We start from the raw sequence: 14,852 nt of genomic DNA, 5'->3' as shown, positions 1-14,852 counted from the left end.
AAGGGGGATAATTCTACCCATAAAATCCCTTCTCCTGAGACCCCACCTGCAAAATGGTGTTCAGCTCTGGGGCCCCAAGCAAAAGGAGCACAGGGACCTGTAGAGATGGACCATGGACCTCCTGATCCAAGGAGGGCCACAGATATGCTCAGGAGGCTGGAGTACCTCCCCTGTGTAAGAGACCTGGGGTTATTTAATGTATGGAGAGAAGAAAAAGCTCTGGGGAAACCTTCCAGCAGCCTTCCAGTGAAAGTGGCCTACAAGAGAAATAGAGGGGCTTTATACAAAGGCATGTGGTGATGGGAGTTGTTGAGGACAGCAAAATGGGGAAAGTAGTCAGTGCACTGGATGGCAGGGCTGATATTTGTAGGGAGAGTTTGGAGAAATAGGTTGGCACAAATGTTATAAAGTCTGACACAAGTAAATATGTCATCTTGCATCTGGGAAAGGACAAGCCTGTGCAATCAGCCTGGGTTAGAGGCCTGCCCAGGAAGCAGCTTTGTAGATAATGACCCTGGTAGACAAAGGGCTGAACAGGAGATGGGAATGTGTTCCCCTGACAAAAAAGGTGACAGACAGCTTCAGCTCTGCAAAGGTCTGTCCAGCTAGTGCAGGGAAATGATCCCAGCCCTCCATCAGTGCAGGACTGTGTCAAGACCACAGCACTCCAGGAAACCTCATTTTAGTATATGACTACCTGGTGAGATGAGGAGATAGAGCCTTCTGGAGGTGGAGACAAACAGCAACAGACACTAATTGAAACATCCTAAGTTCTCACTAAATGTAAAGGAATTTGTCTGTTTTGTGTTGGTGTTTTTTTTCCCTATAAGACTGGCCAAATACTAGAAATCCCTCCAAACATAAATTATTATATGATTCTATATTTTAATAATTCTATTGTCCAACACACATTTATAGTCATCTTTATTGCTCTTGTTTGTGCAGGAGTAAAGAATGGAATCAAAGAACATCACCACTGTGACAGAATTTGTCCTGTTGGGCCTGACACAGAGTCACAAGCTGCAGTATTGTCTCTATGTGATCTTCTTCCTCATCTATGTAATAACCTGTCTACTGAACTTCACCATCATTGCCACTGTGACTGTGGACCAACAGCTCCACACCCCCATGTACATTCTCCTGGCCAACCTCGCTTTCCTCGACATCAGTGATTCCTCGGTCAATACTCCCAAACTGCTGGCAGGCCTCCTCACCCAGCACAAAATTATCTCATTCAATGAGTGTTTCCTCCAGATATTCTTCTTCCATTTCATTGCAGGTGCAATGTCTTTTTTGCTCGTAGGGATGACAGTCGATCGGTTTGTGGCCATCTGTGAGCCACTGCGCTACTTGTCCATCATGAGCTGGAATGTGTGCACAGGATTGGTGGCAGCTGCATGGTTTGGTGGATTTCTTCATTCAGTTATACAAACTGGTCTTCTTCTCCAGCTGCCATTCTGTGGCCCAAATGTTCTGGACAATTTCTACTGTGATGTCCCTCAAGTCATCCAAGTGGCCTGCACTGACACTCACGTGGCTGAACTCCAGATGGTGTTTAATAGTGGAGTGATCCTCATCACCCTTTTTGTAATCTTGATTACTTCTTACATTGTCATCCTGTTTAAGATAAGGACGTGCCTCACAGAAGGGAAGCGAAAAGCTCTGTCTACCTGTGGAACACAGATAACTGTTGTGAGCTTAATATTCATCCCCTGCATCTTCACCTATGCCCAGCCTTATAAGAAATACCCCAGGGACAAGGTGGCCTCCATTGTTTACACTGTGTTTGCTCCAATGTTAAACCCCATCATCTACACACTGAGAAACACTGAGATGAAAAAGGCCATCAGGAGAACACTGGGAAAAATATTTCTGTCAGCAGGAATACAGAAACCAGACCGACAGTAGATCCAAAGACATCAAATCTGGTGTTTCCATGAGAAAACTGTGTTCATCACCGATATTCCTGCTCCTTCAGTAAGCTTTCTTGATGTGAGATGGGGACAACATTCACCTCCCATCAGTTTAGGAAGGTCAGGCACATGGAGTGTGCAGTATGGTGGAATGTCTAGGGCCTAATAAAAGTTGTCTGGAATAAATCACCTGCAGAAACATCACCATGACACACCCTGGGTGCTGACCATGCAAGGGGCCCTACCCACACCTTCCTCCTCTCCTGTGGAAATCACAGCTGAGCCTTCCACTCCAGCATGTCTCACTTCTCTTTAGCACCATGGTGTAGTTTCATCTCTAAGTTAGCACTGATGCCTTACTGAAACTGGAAATAAAATAACACACTTTGGAGATATTAGTTATAGAAGGGAATATAAAGGCTGGTCTTTGTTGGAGGCCTCCAGAGGCAGACATGGAAAATATCCACAAAATGCCCACTCCCCATGGGGTGAATACAGTTTTATAAGTTTAGTAAATTAGCATATTTAACAAAAATCACTAATTAGGAGCACAAGAGGTGATGCAATTTTCCCCAGTTCAGCCTTCTCTGAATCCTCCCTGCTCAGATGGAAATTAAACTTTATTTATAAAAATATATCTTGAAGAGCTGGTCTCAGCCTTGGTTCCTAGGGAGAATCAAGGTAGGATAGGGGTCTTGGAATGTATTTTATCTTTCTGCCTATCAGGATAGGGAAAAGTACTGGGGAAAATTAGCTAGAATACAATAATAGGCTGCAGAGATACAAATGCATGTGTAAAGAATACGGAGAATACATGAAAGAAAAAAGGCAAAAATAAATTTGGCATCAGCACGATGGCATCTGCACATTACTGCATTAGTAACTTCACCAGCAATGTTGAGAGAGACAGAAAATCATTCTGAAAATGCATTAGTGGGAGAAAACTCTCAGACCTGTAAGGATTATTTAGGTTTAGAGCTGTTTGAGTTTTAATTCCCTTAGAGAGACAAGTGAGAAATGAAATCCCTCTTGACAGTAGAAACAAAAAACTCCCACAAAACACATAAACAACTGATGGGAAAAGAAACTGAAGTAGAATTCAGAATAATAAAAGGAAAAAAAAGAGAAAAGAAGGTAATAAAAGCACACAAGAGGAAAAACCTCCTTATGTCACTTTTTGATGCTTTGTCAAAGGTCAAAATTTCATGTCATGTATTAAAATCAAAACATTCCTTGACATTCTTTATTTTCTCCATTTTTCCTTTCTTCCTGAAGATGAAGAGCTCATTGTGCTGGCTGTGTGTATAAACTGAGTGATATTTCCCAGCTAACTGTGAATCCTTGCCCATCTGCCTGCCCAAATATCATCACTGGCACCAGAGGCTGTGCCCAGACTGCCTCTGCTCTCTCTCCCTGCTGAGCAAGGGTGAACATTGTGTGCCAGACACTGCAGGAGAGTTTGTCCCTTTCCATCCTTTAGATAAAGTTTTCTTTGTCTCTTCAGTGTGCTGTGGTTGTTTTCTGCCTCCAAGGGTGATAATTATAGAATTGTGGCATCAGGTGTGGTTCTGGAGTGCTAACTCAGGTGCCTTGGGGTTTTAGAGTTTTTAGAGTTAAAGCCCTAAGGTGCATGAATTTATTTGTAATTGTTTATTGTATTTATTATTTCTTGTAACTTGTCTTATTCCTGGACCATGTGACCTCTAGAAGCCATCATCTAGAACTCTCCAGATCACTTAAAATATTAATTCAATAAATCAAACCAACATTCCTTCCCACACTGCATAGATACATGTATATTAATAAACCCCTTGTAATGCTAATAAAAAATTAAACTCAACACTGACTTTTAATGTTATAATCTGAATTAAAGAAACAGCGCATTCCAACAATGCTAAAACTTCATTATGTGGTTCTAGAGTGAGGAATCAAATGCCACACCAGCAACACATATCCAGTGATTAATTTAGCTGTTTTCTTGGGGCTTCCTTAAGGAGACCAAGTGCACCCATAACAAATGATTTGACAGAACCATAAACTGGCAGCATGTTAAGAGCTCAGCAGCCCATATCAAGACAGACATTTAAATCAGTACCCATTTTTGCCAGAAAAAGTGAATTAATTAGTTATTAAATACCATTTCACACAGACTTCTGAAAATAATACATAGAAAAAAAAGTTAAAATATGTGATTTTTTAAAATGCATTCTTCCATAAAAATGCTAGAATCAAAAATTCACGTATTGGGGTTGGGGGAAGATGAATTCAAGCACAAACTTTTGCCCCTGGTCTATTTGTATAGCTGTGATCCACTGAACAGCACAATTTAACCAGAACATCCCTTTTTTGTAGAGGAAAGAGGATGGTGTAAGTGAGCTCAGCTCTAGCAAAACCAATGGCTTAGAGACCAAAAATCAGTGCTCCTTGCTAGAGGTGAAACTCTGATTTACACCTGCCTTGCTTTCTACCACATCAGTTTTGATTTGGGGAATCCTTCATGCACATGTGGCAACAGGAAACAGAAGAGATGAATTCAGGAAAAAGGGAAAGTTGCTGATAGTGTTTGGGCATTGCAGCAGGCATAAAAAAGGTTTATTCCAAATGGATGAATGATTTTGGATGTCTCTCCTTGGACTAGAGTCTGAAACATCTTTAAAAGAGGCAAATTAAAAGCTTTAACCATTTGGAATGCAATGTCCCTTAAAGTGATTAACACTACTGTCATTATACTAGACTAATTAAATTTTTTTAAGAAGTGCTTCTTTCAGTATTATCTTTTCAAGTAATAAAACAAGAAAAAATTCTCTCTGTTTTTACAGAGGTAAAAGTAGATCAGCTCCCGGAAGCAAAGTCTGTAGAAATGTAAATAAAGTTTCATTAAGTCTTTATCCAGTGTTCTAATTATGAAGAAAAAATATACAACAATACACAGACAAGTTAAGTTCCCTAGAGGAGTCTAAGCAAACAACATTGCCAAATGCAATTAATTACTTTGTCATTAGCTCATTGTGAAGTTTCTGAAGTCAGGCAATGACTTCATCCTGAGATGTCTTACATTGCCTTTCTCTTTTACAAGCAAACTAAATCAACTAAAGAACATTATACTCAATTATACTTTACTGCCTTTATGGCCAGGTAACTAAGTCAGATGAGACAGCCTTCAAAGGTCAGTATGGCCACATTGGTAATGGAGATTTCCTTTGCTTGAGCTCAATATGGAAAGTGCAGGTTGAAGCAGGCTCAGGCCCAGGCTATTCACCTGTTCTCTCCAGAATAAACTTCAAAAACTCTCCCAAATAAAATACCTAGGTTGTAGCAGCCCTTTTCTCTGTGTGCCCTTCCAGATATCAGTTAATCCTCTGGAAACTCTTCATGCCTGGAGGAATTTCTCCAGCTGAGACTTACAGAATTATCTTATCCCATGACTCAGACTCCACAGTGCTTGGAGGGTGTGGGCACTGCATTAAATGCTCAGTTTTTGCTGGAAATAAGAAATGAGCATTAGTTAATCTTCCTTTTCTTTCCCCATGCCTTAAATGAAAAACACAAGGCTCTGAAAGAAGTGAACTAATTTCCTGATCACTTTCATTCAGTGGACCTCATTTCTGCTGGAAGGAATGGAAAACATATAACAAAAAGAAAAAAGTAAAGCAAAACACATAGTCCGTATCAACCAGTCTATGCTTAGCTTGGAAAGTTCACTATGAAAGAGTGAGAGGGTGAGGTGAACTCCTGCAATGGAAGTGAGGAGTTCCAGCCTGGATAACTGAATTAGATATGGGAAGTGTCTTCTGTTCTAGAAGAAATGTCTGGTATAAATATTGTACTCCTAAGGAAGAAATTGAGATAGAAATTCTAAATAATTTGCTTCTGAAGCAAAGAATAAAGACAAAATATTTACAAGTGTGGAACAGATCTTTGTGCCTGCCGTTCCTCCTGAGCTAGCAAACCATTAGAGCTCACCAAAAATGGAAATAAGGTTTTTAATCCACACATTCATGGACAAGAAAACCTTTTATTTCTTCATCAACACAGCCATTGCTCTGATTAGTACTTCTTTCACTTCTTTATTCCTCAGACTGTAGATCAGGGGGTTTAATGTGGGGATTACAGTTGTGTATATGAGAGCCATGATCTTCTTAGTATCTTGTGAATTACTGGATTTTGGCTGTAAGTAAATCAAAGTCCCACTCGCACAGTACAGCGTTACAACAGTGAGGTGTGAGGAACAGGTGGAGAAGGTCTTGTGTCTGCTCTCTGCAGAGGAGATCTTCAGGATGCTGGAGATGATGCAGGCATAGGACAGCAGGATGAGGCAGAAGGGTGTGAAGATGACGAGCACCGTGGCTGAGATGAGCTGCTTCTCGTAGCGCGAGGTGTCCGAGCAGGAGAGCGTGATGAGCGGGGGAATGTCACAGAAGAAGTAGTCGATCCTCCTGGGCCCACACAAGGACAGGGTGAACACCCAGGCTGTCTGCACCACCGACACAACTTTGCCACTGCAGCAGCAGAGCAGCACCAAGGAGAGGCAAGCCCTGGTGTTCATGATGGCAGAGTATCTCAGGGGGCTGCACACGGCCACGTAGCGGTCGTAGGCCATGGCTGCCAGCAGGTACCACTCGGTGGCCACCAAGAAAACCACACAGTAGAGCTGTGTGACACAGCCCAGGTAGGAGATGCTCCTGTCCTCTGACAGGAGGTTTGCCAACATCTTGGGGACGACGACTGATGCTGTGGAGATATCCAGGAAGGACAGGACGCGGAGGAAGTACATGGGCATGTGGAGGGAGGGGTGCACCGTGACCATGCAGATGAGAAGGTTCCCCATGAGAGTCATGCTGTAAACTAAGCAGATTGTGAAGAATAGCAGGTGCTGAAGTTCTGGGCGGCTGGACAATCCAGAGAGGACAAATTCAGTCAGCAGGGTGTGGTTTCCTGCATCTTGTTCCTCTGCTGGCTCCATCTGGGAGGACTCAGAGGGACAGACTGTCAGAGCCGTAGTCACTGCAACAAGATCACTACACATCAGCCAGTTACTCAAGCCAGGAGTCTCTTGGGAATGCCTGGAGAGCTGCTGGATCAAAGGCTGTATCTAGAGCAGCTTGGGCTGAGCACATGGAGAAGGCAATGGCTGTGTGTGCTGCAGGGGGAGGTGTCAGTGCCCTCCAAGTGTCACTGTCTGAGACAATCACCAAAGCCTTCCACTAAGAGGAGCTGGCATTTAGGGGGAGGCTGCAGATTAACTGCATTTAGGGGGAGGGTGCAGGGTAATTGCTGAGGATATGCTCTCCCTCCAGATGTCAGGTCTGTGCTCCCAGCTGGTCCCCCAGGCTCCTCCTGCAGTGAGGGGAATGCCCAGATGACAACTGAAATACCCACAGACCAAAGAAAGAAAACCACTTTTGTCACCTTGGGGAACAGTGGGCATTGCTCCTTGCACTTTGTTTTTCTTGCTGAGTGGGCTGACAGGGCAGGCAGCTTTCCTCCAAGACATCTGAAGCTACCTTTAGAGCAACTCAGCTTCAGATGGATGCCAGGGAAGTTCAGGTTGCTGCGGGAGGCTTTGGCTCATATTCACTTCAATCCCCAGCTGTGAGTGGGACAGAAACATTCTGGGACAGAAATACTTCCAAGAACCCAGCTTTGGGGAAAGCACTCCCAAACAGAGCAAGCAGAAATCAGACCTAAGCCAACTCCTGTCCACAAAACACCCACAGACCAAAGAAGGAAGCACCAAAGCAAACCAAAGAAAAATTCTGTGTGTAGGCAGGCAAAGGAAGAAGGAATCATTCAAGGCAGAGGTACCCACAGAGAATGACAAGGAAATGCAGAGGGTGAAGCTCAGGACCATCCATTCATGACTTACATGGCCTCATTCCCCTGAGGAGTGTTGCTGTGTGTGGGATGTTCACTCGGTGCTGGAGCAGCTCTGTGTTTTCTCACTGCCCAGTGAGAGGGAAACTGAGGCACTGAAAGAGAAAAGAGATCAGCCTGCCACAGAGGAGAATGGGGTGGTTAATTCTGTGTCCTTTAGACTCAGCATCTCTTACCAAAGAGGCCACCAGCCACTGCCCTACACTAGCAAATCTCAAGGCACAAAATACATTTTGGCATCAGAAATGTATCCATGGATGGGGACATTACTCTGTACACACAAGGACCACGTCAACAGAGCTGGCACACAGAGAGGGACACAGCCTCAGAGCAAGAGCAGCCACACAGCTCTGCCAGGACCCCTCAGGCTGACTCTGATTTCTCTTCAGCTGTAACTCACACAGGATATCTTCTGTGGGTTTTATGACATGAACACAGAGGTGCAGGCTGTGGATCCTGGAGCCACAGACAACTTTAACACACAAGCACAACAAAGAAACTCCCAATATTCTCAGACTTCTGATGGTCTGATGTATTTAAAAGGAATCTTTCTGGGTTTGACTGTTTCCATTAACATAGGAGTGAAAGGACACTTTTTTGAGTGGTATCTCAATATAGCCTATGCATGACAGATAAACTCCTTGTGGTCTCTAACAGCACACATTCACACTGGTTTTCTTGTTAGAGCCATGAAACTGGAGTGGAAATGATCTAATTCTGCTCTCCAAGCCCATATGAAAGTTTTAGACTATTGCTGTGGTCATTAGCTCCTTATTAAAGTCAACAACACTCACAGCAGCCACTGCTGTACTGACAGATTTTTATGCCCTAATTCAGACACCTCTCAGAACGACCCTCAATTTATGTAATTTCTGTGAAGTGGCTCTGAGGCCCTTTACCTAAATTTTGGCCTTAGCTCTTCCCTGGATTTTCTTTACACATTCACAATAGACATTTTGAAGTAAAGCATCCTACCTTCAGCAACTCTGCCATCCACTGCCTCCAAAATGGGTTGTTCAAATTTTGATAGAAGTATTTCCCTTGTTCTCTTACATTAGGAACAGTGTTGGGCTGATGATTCCTACTGTCAGCTTACACTGCAGATTAAAAATTATATTTTAATTGCAGATGATCTTCTGCTGCAGCTGGAATAATCTGTAGACATTAGCACATGGCATATACCATAGAAAGCCAAAGACCTGTCTCACAGAAAGAAAGAAAAGGAATTTGTTAGAATTGTTTTGACTCAGTTGAATTGGCTGCAGCTGAAAAGGTGGAGACCTCAATGCATCTCTATTTTTTGCCCATGAAGGGAAGGGCTGAGGTGCCTCTGACAGCTGGTTTAAGTAGAGTCTTTTGAAAGCCCTCAGTCCCCTACAGGTGGGATCGATTTAATCTGATTTCAGAACTGTCAGGGATGGTTGCTCAGAGCTGTTCTCCCTCTGGGTAAGGGGATGCAGCAAACAATGGCATCCTCATAACAGCTCTGAAATACTGTTCTGGATGGCAGCCTTCCCTCCCCTGTCTGTAAAGAGGGACCAGAGGGATTTCTTCAGACACAGGCATCTCATGTCTTATGTGTCTAAGGCTATGAGCTCTGCATTCTCACCAGCTGGTGGCTGGTTGTTAACCTGAAAGGTTTGAGCAACAGCTGGAAACGCCAAGGGATGTGTGGCTCCAGGGACAGAATTAGCCTGATGTTGCCTGCTGTCTTTGTTTAATTGGACTGGGTGCCTTTAGGGGCAGTGCTGTCTCTGGTAGGAGAGTTTTCATTCAATTCCAGCCACTCACATTTGTTCTTCAGTCTTAAGTGACTACTTGTCAACTGTAAATCCTTCCTTCCCTTCCTTCCCTTCCTTCCCTTCCTTCCCTTCCTTCCCTTCCTTCCCTTCCTTCCCTTCCTTCCCTTCCTTCCCTTCCTTCCCTTCCTTCCCTTCCTTCCATTCTTTCCATTCCTTCCTCAATTCCTTCCTTCCTCAATTCCTCCCTCCCATTGGAATTGAACAAAATAAATCTGTACCGACCTTAGCTACTCTGATTGGTGATTTCTGATTTCCCAAGGACATCTGATGGCAGTCAGCCACTCTGATAAGAGCCAGGATCTTTGCCTGGCCCTGGCCAGCTCTCCCCATTCCCATCAGAGGAGGGGTGGGAACAACAAAAAAAAAGGAAAAACTCTCTAGATGGAACCAGCCCACATGCAGGTCGCTTCTCCAAAGGTCTCTGATGGGATATGCACTCAACAGATACCCCATTCCTCTCCCTGTGGGGGCTCTGAACCAGCCCAGACCTCTCCATCTTTTTGAGAAGATTGTGACAAAAATGCAGAGAATGTGTTATGAACCCCTCTTCAAGCCACAGTCTGGGGTTGTAAGGACAAAATCAGCAAATGATAGAGATGCAGGCAGGCTGAGGTTTCCTGTTTCAGCTCCACATGACATTTATAGAGGTTGTCATACTGTACCTGTCTCCTGCCTGGCCACAGCAACTGGTTTGGCTCATCAGGACACTGGTGGAAGATGCTGCTTCCCCTTCTGCTCACAAGTGCTTTTGTCCTTCTGCCCTGCCCTGGGGCTGGTGAGTACACAGAGATGGGACTTGGACAAGAACATGTGAGGGCACAGGTGGACACTGAGCAGTCAATCTCAGGCAAGGTTCCTGCCTCGCCTTCTCTCCTATCTCTACTCTCCTACTTTGCTCTCTCCTCTTATCCCTCAGCTCAGACTGTGCCTGAAACCAATGAGACATTACAGGCACTTGAGCTGTGCACTTGATGGCATTTTAGACATCCAGAGCCAGGAGTGGTCAGACCCCAGACAGTGCTGATTGTCTTTGTCATCATGCACCAGCAATGCTTTGGACAGCCCCAGGAAGGAGAGCTGTTGGTAGCACTGGCACATGACATTAGGGGATGACTCTTTCCCTTCATGCAGCCCCAAACTTGACAGGAAATATCAGCATACATTATATTAACATTTCCCACCTCTCTTCCAGAAAGGATCATTGGTGGACGGGAAGTGAAGCCCCACTCCAGACCTTACATGGCTTATTTAAAGATTCAAATTGGCTCAAAAACTAATTACTGTGGAGGGTTCCTGATTCGCCCAGATGCAGTGCTCTCAGCAGCTCACTGTATGGATAAGGAAGGGTAAGACCCTGTCTTCCCTGCACAGGTGATTTTTCCCAGTCTCACACAGTCCCAAAGGGCCTCAGCCCTGGTCTGGCTGAACAGTACCCCATGTCTCTTCGGGCAGAGCAGGGATCTCTGAAGCTGAGCTCTCCTCTGTGAGTTGCAGGAATTGTCTGCCAGGGGCTGAGTGTCCTTGGGGACAGGAATGCTCACAGTGGTCTCCAGGGTCATGGTTCCTACCATGGCTTAGAGCTACTGCTGGAGAAGAGGGTCCAGCATCTCCCCTTCCCTGCTTCCCTTTGTCTTCGGAAGGGGCAGCTCCCACCTGTGTCAGTGTGGGGTGAGGGATCCTCAGCTGGATTGTGGAAAAAACCCAGGTTACAGAGGACAACTTGCTGAGAGCTTCTCTTTGGGGAGGTTTATCCCACCACCACCTCCTTCCAACCACCTGCTCTGGGGGCTGTTCCTGTGGCCAGTGCAGCTGGAACATGTTGGTGTTTCCTGGCAGGACACTGAGGATCACTGTGATTCTGGGAGCCCACAATGTGAGCAACCGAGAGCCGAGCCAGCAGAGGGTCCGTGTTGGACACTGGGTCATCCATCCCAACTATTCCCGTGCTGGCTTCAAAAATGACATTGTGCTGCTGAAGGTATGGCCCAACACATCCTGCCAGAGGGATCTCCCCCTGCTCACCTCCCCAAACCTCTGAACTTGTTCCTAATCCTTTGCTGGCTCTAACCCGTGTTCTCTCTGCCTCACAGCTGCAGCCAAAGGCCAGGATCAATAAGAACGTGCAACTTATCTCCTTTCCCAGGAGCAAGGGACATGTGAGAGCAGGAGCTGAATGTAAGGTGCCTGGCTGGGGCTGGACATCTGTGACAGGACACAGGACTAATGTGATGAGGGAGGTGGAACTGAAGGTGCAAAATGAGGCAATATGTCAGCTGCAATTCTGTGACTACCAGCGTCAGTCTATGATCTGTGTTGGGGATGACTACAATAAAAAGGCATCTTACTATGTAAGTGTTGTTTTGGGCTGTAGGCTTGGGAGGATGTTGGGACTCAACAGTCAGCTTGGTTCTCAGGTGGAAGTAAAATGAACCAGGATGGACCAGGACCTTTAGAATGATGATCTGAGGGTTGTCACAGAAGCTCTGAAGCTGACGTGCTCCCTGAATTGGGGTGCATTTTCCTAACTATCAACAGCATTTGCTTTTTTACTTCCTTGGGGATGTTCTACCCAGCCTAAACAGTGCTCCAGTGTGTAAATTCTTTGTGATATCCTTGATAGGATGGCTTAGATACTTCCCCATGTCTAAAGTAGGTCTATGTTCTTTTTGAGCTTTTGAATCTCAAAGTGCCTCCAGGCCTGAATTGTTTCATGGGTGGGCTCAGAGGAGAAGTGAGGAGCTACAAACCCTGCAGAACTGGGTCTGGAGGGAGGGAGGTGGTTGGAAAAGGAGGTTCTCATGGAGGGAGGGAAGAGGAAACTTGTTCCTTAAAGCAGGGAGAGCTGTGCTGTGGCATGTCTGACCCCTCTCACTCCCTTCATGACACAGGGTGATTCTGGTGGCCCGTTAGTCTGCAATCAGAAGGCTCATGGCATTGTTTCTCATGGACATAAACACCGCCTCTTCCCTGAGGTATTTACCAGAATCTCGTATTTTGAGCCCTGGATACGTGAGCAGCTGAGGAGGTTTGCACTCCAAGGCTCTCCATCTGACTAAAATGCTCCACAACGCATCAAACACCTGCTGGTGCTCAGAAGCTTCCAGGGGCAGCTGAACTGGAGTCAGAGAAGCCCCCATGGTGCAGACACAGGCTTTTGCACTGAGGAAAGTCTCTGTGACAAGGTAAAAATGCAAGTCCCAAGTACACACAGCTTCCCATTGTTCCCTTTCTCCCATTGCTGTTCCAGCTCTGCTTTCTGGCCATCAATAAAAGCATATTCAAACTTGCTTGTGTCTGCAGCCTTCTTGGGAGCTGGCTGCAAACCCTGGGTGGGAGAATGAGGAGATGACACTCTTTGGGAGAACCTGAGGGAGATTGAAGGTGGGCCACTCACTACGGGTCTCAGTCCCCAAATGCTGCCCACTTTGTTTTGCCTCACTCCTCACTACTGTGCAGCATTTTGCCCTTTTACAAATATTCTTTTTGGAGAGGCACCACCAGCTTCATTGATTGGCTTAACCCTGGTCTGAGGTGGGACCACAGTCAAGCCCTCAGGAGCTGTTCCATGTCTGGTGTCAGAGCAGTGAGAAGGCAGCCCCTGGTCTGTTCTCACGGAGGCCACCCTGCTGAACACCACATCGCTGCTCAACACCACATCCCTGCTCAACACCACATCCCTGCTCAACACCACTTCCCTTTCCTGCTCTGGTGTATCACCCAAACCTTTGGGCCGCAGCCAGCTTAGCCTTGCCCACCTTGAAGACACTGTCTGCAAACCACTGATCAATGAGTCACAGACAGGAAACCTTACATGATCACCAGAGCATAACTGGAGCTGTTTTCTACTCTGCTGTACACTTACACTACCCTAAAGTCACACAGAATGGTCAAGGTGGGAAGGGACCTTCAATTTTTCCTTGGTCCAATGCCCCTGCTCAAGCATGGCCACCTAAAGCACCAATTGCTCAGGACCAGCTCCAGGTGTTTTTGGAACATCTCCGAGCATGGAGACAGCACAACCTCTCTGGCCAACTGTACCAGTGCTTGGTCACCCTACAGATAAACGTGTTTGCTGATGCTCAGAGCCTCCCATGTTTCAGTTTGTGCTTTTGTCCTGTCACTGCACACCACTGTGAAAAGAACGTGTTTGTCTCCCACTTACATCCTTCCTTCAGAGATTTACATCCATGCTTATTATCCCACCACAGCATGCTCTTTCCAGGATAAGAACTCACAGCTGTACCAGTGCTCCACACAGGAGAGATGTTCCAGTCCCTTCACCATCTCCACGCCACCTTGTTGAACTCTCCCCAGCACATCTGTGTCTCTCTTTTACTGGGAGCTCAGAACTGCCCATGGTACTCCAGGTGCCACCTCACTAGTACTGAAGAGAGGGGAAGGATCACCTCAAGCTACTGGAAACAGCCACAGAATCCTAGAATAATTTGGGTAGTAAGGGATCATCTAATTCAACCCCTGTGCAATGAGCAGGGACACCTTCTGCTAGACCAAGTTACTCAGAGCGCCATCCAACCTGACCTTGAATGGGATGGGGCATCTAAAGCTCTCTGGGCAGCCCATTTAATTGTTTTGACACCCTCATAATAAAAAAATTCTTTATTATATCTAACCTAATAATTAAAATACTAGTGTTCTTCCTTATATATATCCTAATAACTAAGTAGCTAATCTACTGTCTTTTAATTTAAAACTATTAGCCTTGTGGTATTGCAACAGGCCCCAGTAGAGACATCTGAGTGACATGACTCACTGTGATCTCCAGGTAGGTATTCAGTTTTTCCTAATTTATTGTTTAAGTATTTCTTAATCTAATTATGCCTGAAAATTTCTATCACCTGTCCATCTCCCCACTGAGCCAGTTCTTTTCAGGATTCATGTCCTGGGAAAACTGGAGCACAGGGGGATCAGAGTAGAAGATATGACTTTTTTGTTAACTAAGGTGGTTTTTTTTTCTTTCAGTCATTAAAAAAAAAGCCTTGAAAGCCTTTTGCAGTGATGGTGAATATTCCTTCTGTTTCTGTGTATAATTAGTACAGCAGGTAAAGGTAGTGCTAATTAGAGAAGAGAAAGGCTTTGCAAACAAAGCCTTTGGCACCACTGGGGGTTGCAGTAACAGGAGAAGAGACTGGAACAAAACTTGTCTTATTGCCAGCACATGAATCAAACTTTGACTCAAATGCTTAATCACTAAGATACTTTTTCTCTCTTCCTGATTCCCACCAGGGTATAAGCCAGGACTAAT

The 14,852-nt window shown here is 45.3% G+C and overlaps 3 protein-coding genes across 30 annotated transcripts; 2 read left to right on the top strand and 1 right to left on the bottom strand.

Annotated features, from left to right (window-relative positions):
- The first annotated feature begins 954 nt into the window (after positions 1 to 954).
- Positions 955 to 3,416, top strand: LOC111940151 (olfactory receptor 4D2-like). The gene has a single exon (XM_023942725.2). It carries the CDS (start codon positions 955 to 957, stop codon positions 1,906 to 1,908), a length of 954 nt encoding a protein of 317 aa, XP_023798493.1. The 3' UTR covers positions 1,909 to 3,416.
- Positions 2,219 to 9,851, bottom strand: LOC111940152 (olfactory receptor 10A5-like). Of its 27 annotated transcripts, none has more exons than XM_086864820.1 (4): positions 8,970 to 9,219; positions 8,763 to 8,884; positions 7,780 to 7,904; positions 2,219 to 6,917 (listed from the first exon to the last, which is right to left on the bottom strand). In XM_086864820.1, the coding sequence occupies exons 3-4, from the start codon at positions 7,787 to 7,789 to the stop codon at positions 5,929 to 5,931; spliced, it is 999 nt and encodes a 332-aa protein (XP_086720946.1). In that variant the 5' UTR covers positions 7,790 to 7,904; positions 8,763 to 8,884; positions 8,970 to 9,219; the 3' UTR covers positions 2,219 to 5,928. The 27 variants fall into 27 exon arrangements, with proteins under 27 accessions (XP_086720946.1, XP_086720960.1, XP_086720948.1 ...); XM_086864834.1 differs by having other exon boundaries at positions 2,219 to 6,876; positions 7,780 to 7,882; positions 8,970 to 9,153; XM_086864822.1 differs by having other exon boundaries at positions 8,987 to 9,108.
- On the top strand, positions 9,207 to 12,876 carry LOC111940154 (cathepsin G-like). 2 transcript variants are annotated; one of them, XM_023942727.2, is made up of 6 exons: positions 9,207 to 9,544; positions 10,273 to 10,364; positions 10,782 to 10,935; positions 11,426 to 11,567; positions 11,680 to 11,937; positions 12,478 to 12,876. In XM_023942727.2, exons 2-6 carry the CDS (start codon positions 10,307 to 10,309, stop codon positions 12,643 to 12,645), a joined length of 780 nt encoding a protein of 259 aa, XP_023798495.2. In that variant the 5' UTR covers positions 9,207 to 9,544; positions 10,273 to 10,306; the 3' UTR covers positions 12,646 to 12,876. The 2 variants fall into 2 exon arrangements, with proteins under 2 accessions (XP_023798495.2, XP_086720968.1); XM_086864842.1 differs by lacking the exon at positions 10,273 to 10,364 and having other exon boundaries at positions 9,221 to 9,544.
- The last annotated feature ends 1,976 nt before the right edge of the window (positions 12,877 to 14,852 follow it).

The sequence above is a fragment of the Cyanistes caeruleus genome, chromosome 27 (assembly GCF_971803275.1).
Source record: "Cyanistes caeruleus chromosome 27, bCyaCae1.hap1.1, whole genome shotgun sequence".
Classification (NCBI taxonomy): domain Eukaryota; kingdom Metazoa; phylum Chordata; class Aves; order Passeriformes; family Paridae; genus Cyanistes; species Cyanistes caeruleus.
Note: the sequence above shows the minus strand (reverse complement) of the source record. Positions and strands in the feature narration are given on the sequence as shown.

Bases quoted from the DNA above. Each gene is read 5' to 3' on its own strand.
- LOC111940154 (XM_023942727.2), top strand. From the start codon at position 10,307: ATGCTGCTTCCCCTTCTGCTCACAAGTGCTTTTGTCCTTCTGCCCTGC. The intron at 10,365-10,781 runs GTGAGTACACAG...CCTCTCTTCCAG, and splicing joins TCTGCCCTGCCCTGGGGCTG to AAAGGATCATTGGTGGACGG. The intron at 11,568-11,679 runs GTATGGCCCAAC...TCTGCCTCACAG, and splicing joins ATGACATTGTGCTGCTGAAG to CTGCAGCCAAAGGCCAGGAT.
- LOC111940151 (XM_023942725.2), top strand. From the start codon at position 955: ATGGAATCAAAGAACATCACCACTGTGACAGAATTTGTCCTGTTGGGC.
- LOC111940152 (XM_086864813.1), bottom strand. The intron at 6,932-7,779 runs GTAAGTCATGAA...GCTGATGTGTAG, and splicing joins CCTCAGGGGAATGAGGCCAT to TGATCTTGTTGCAGTGACTA.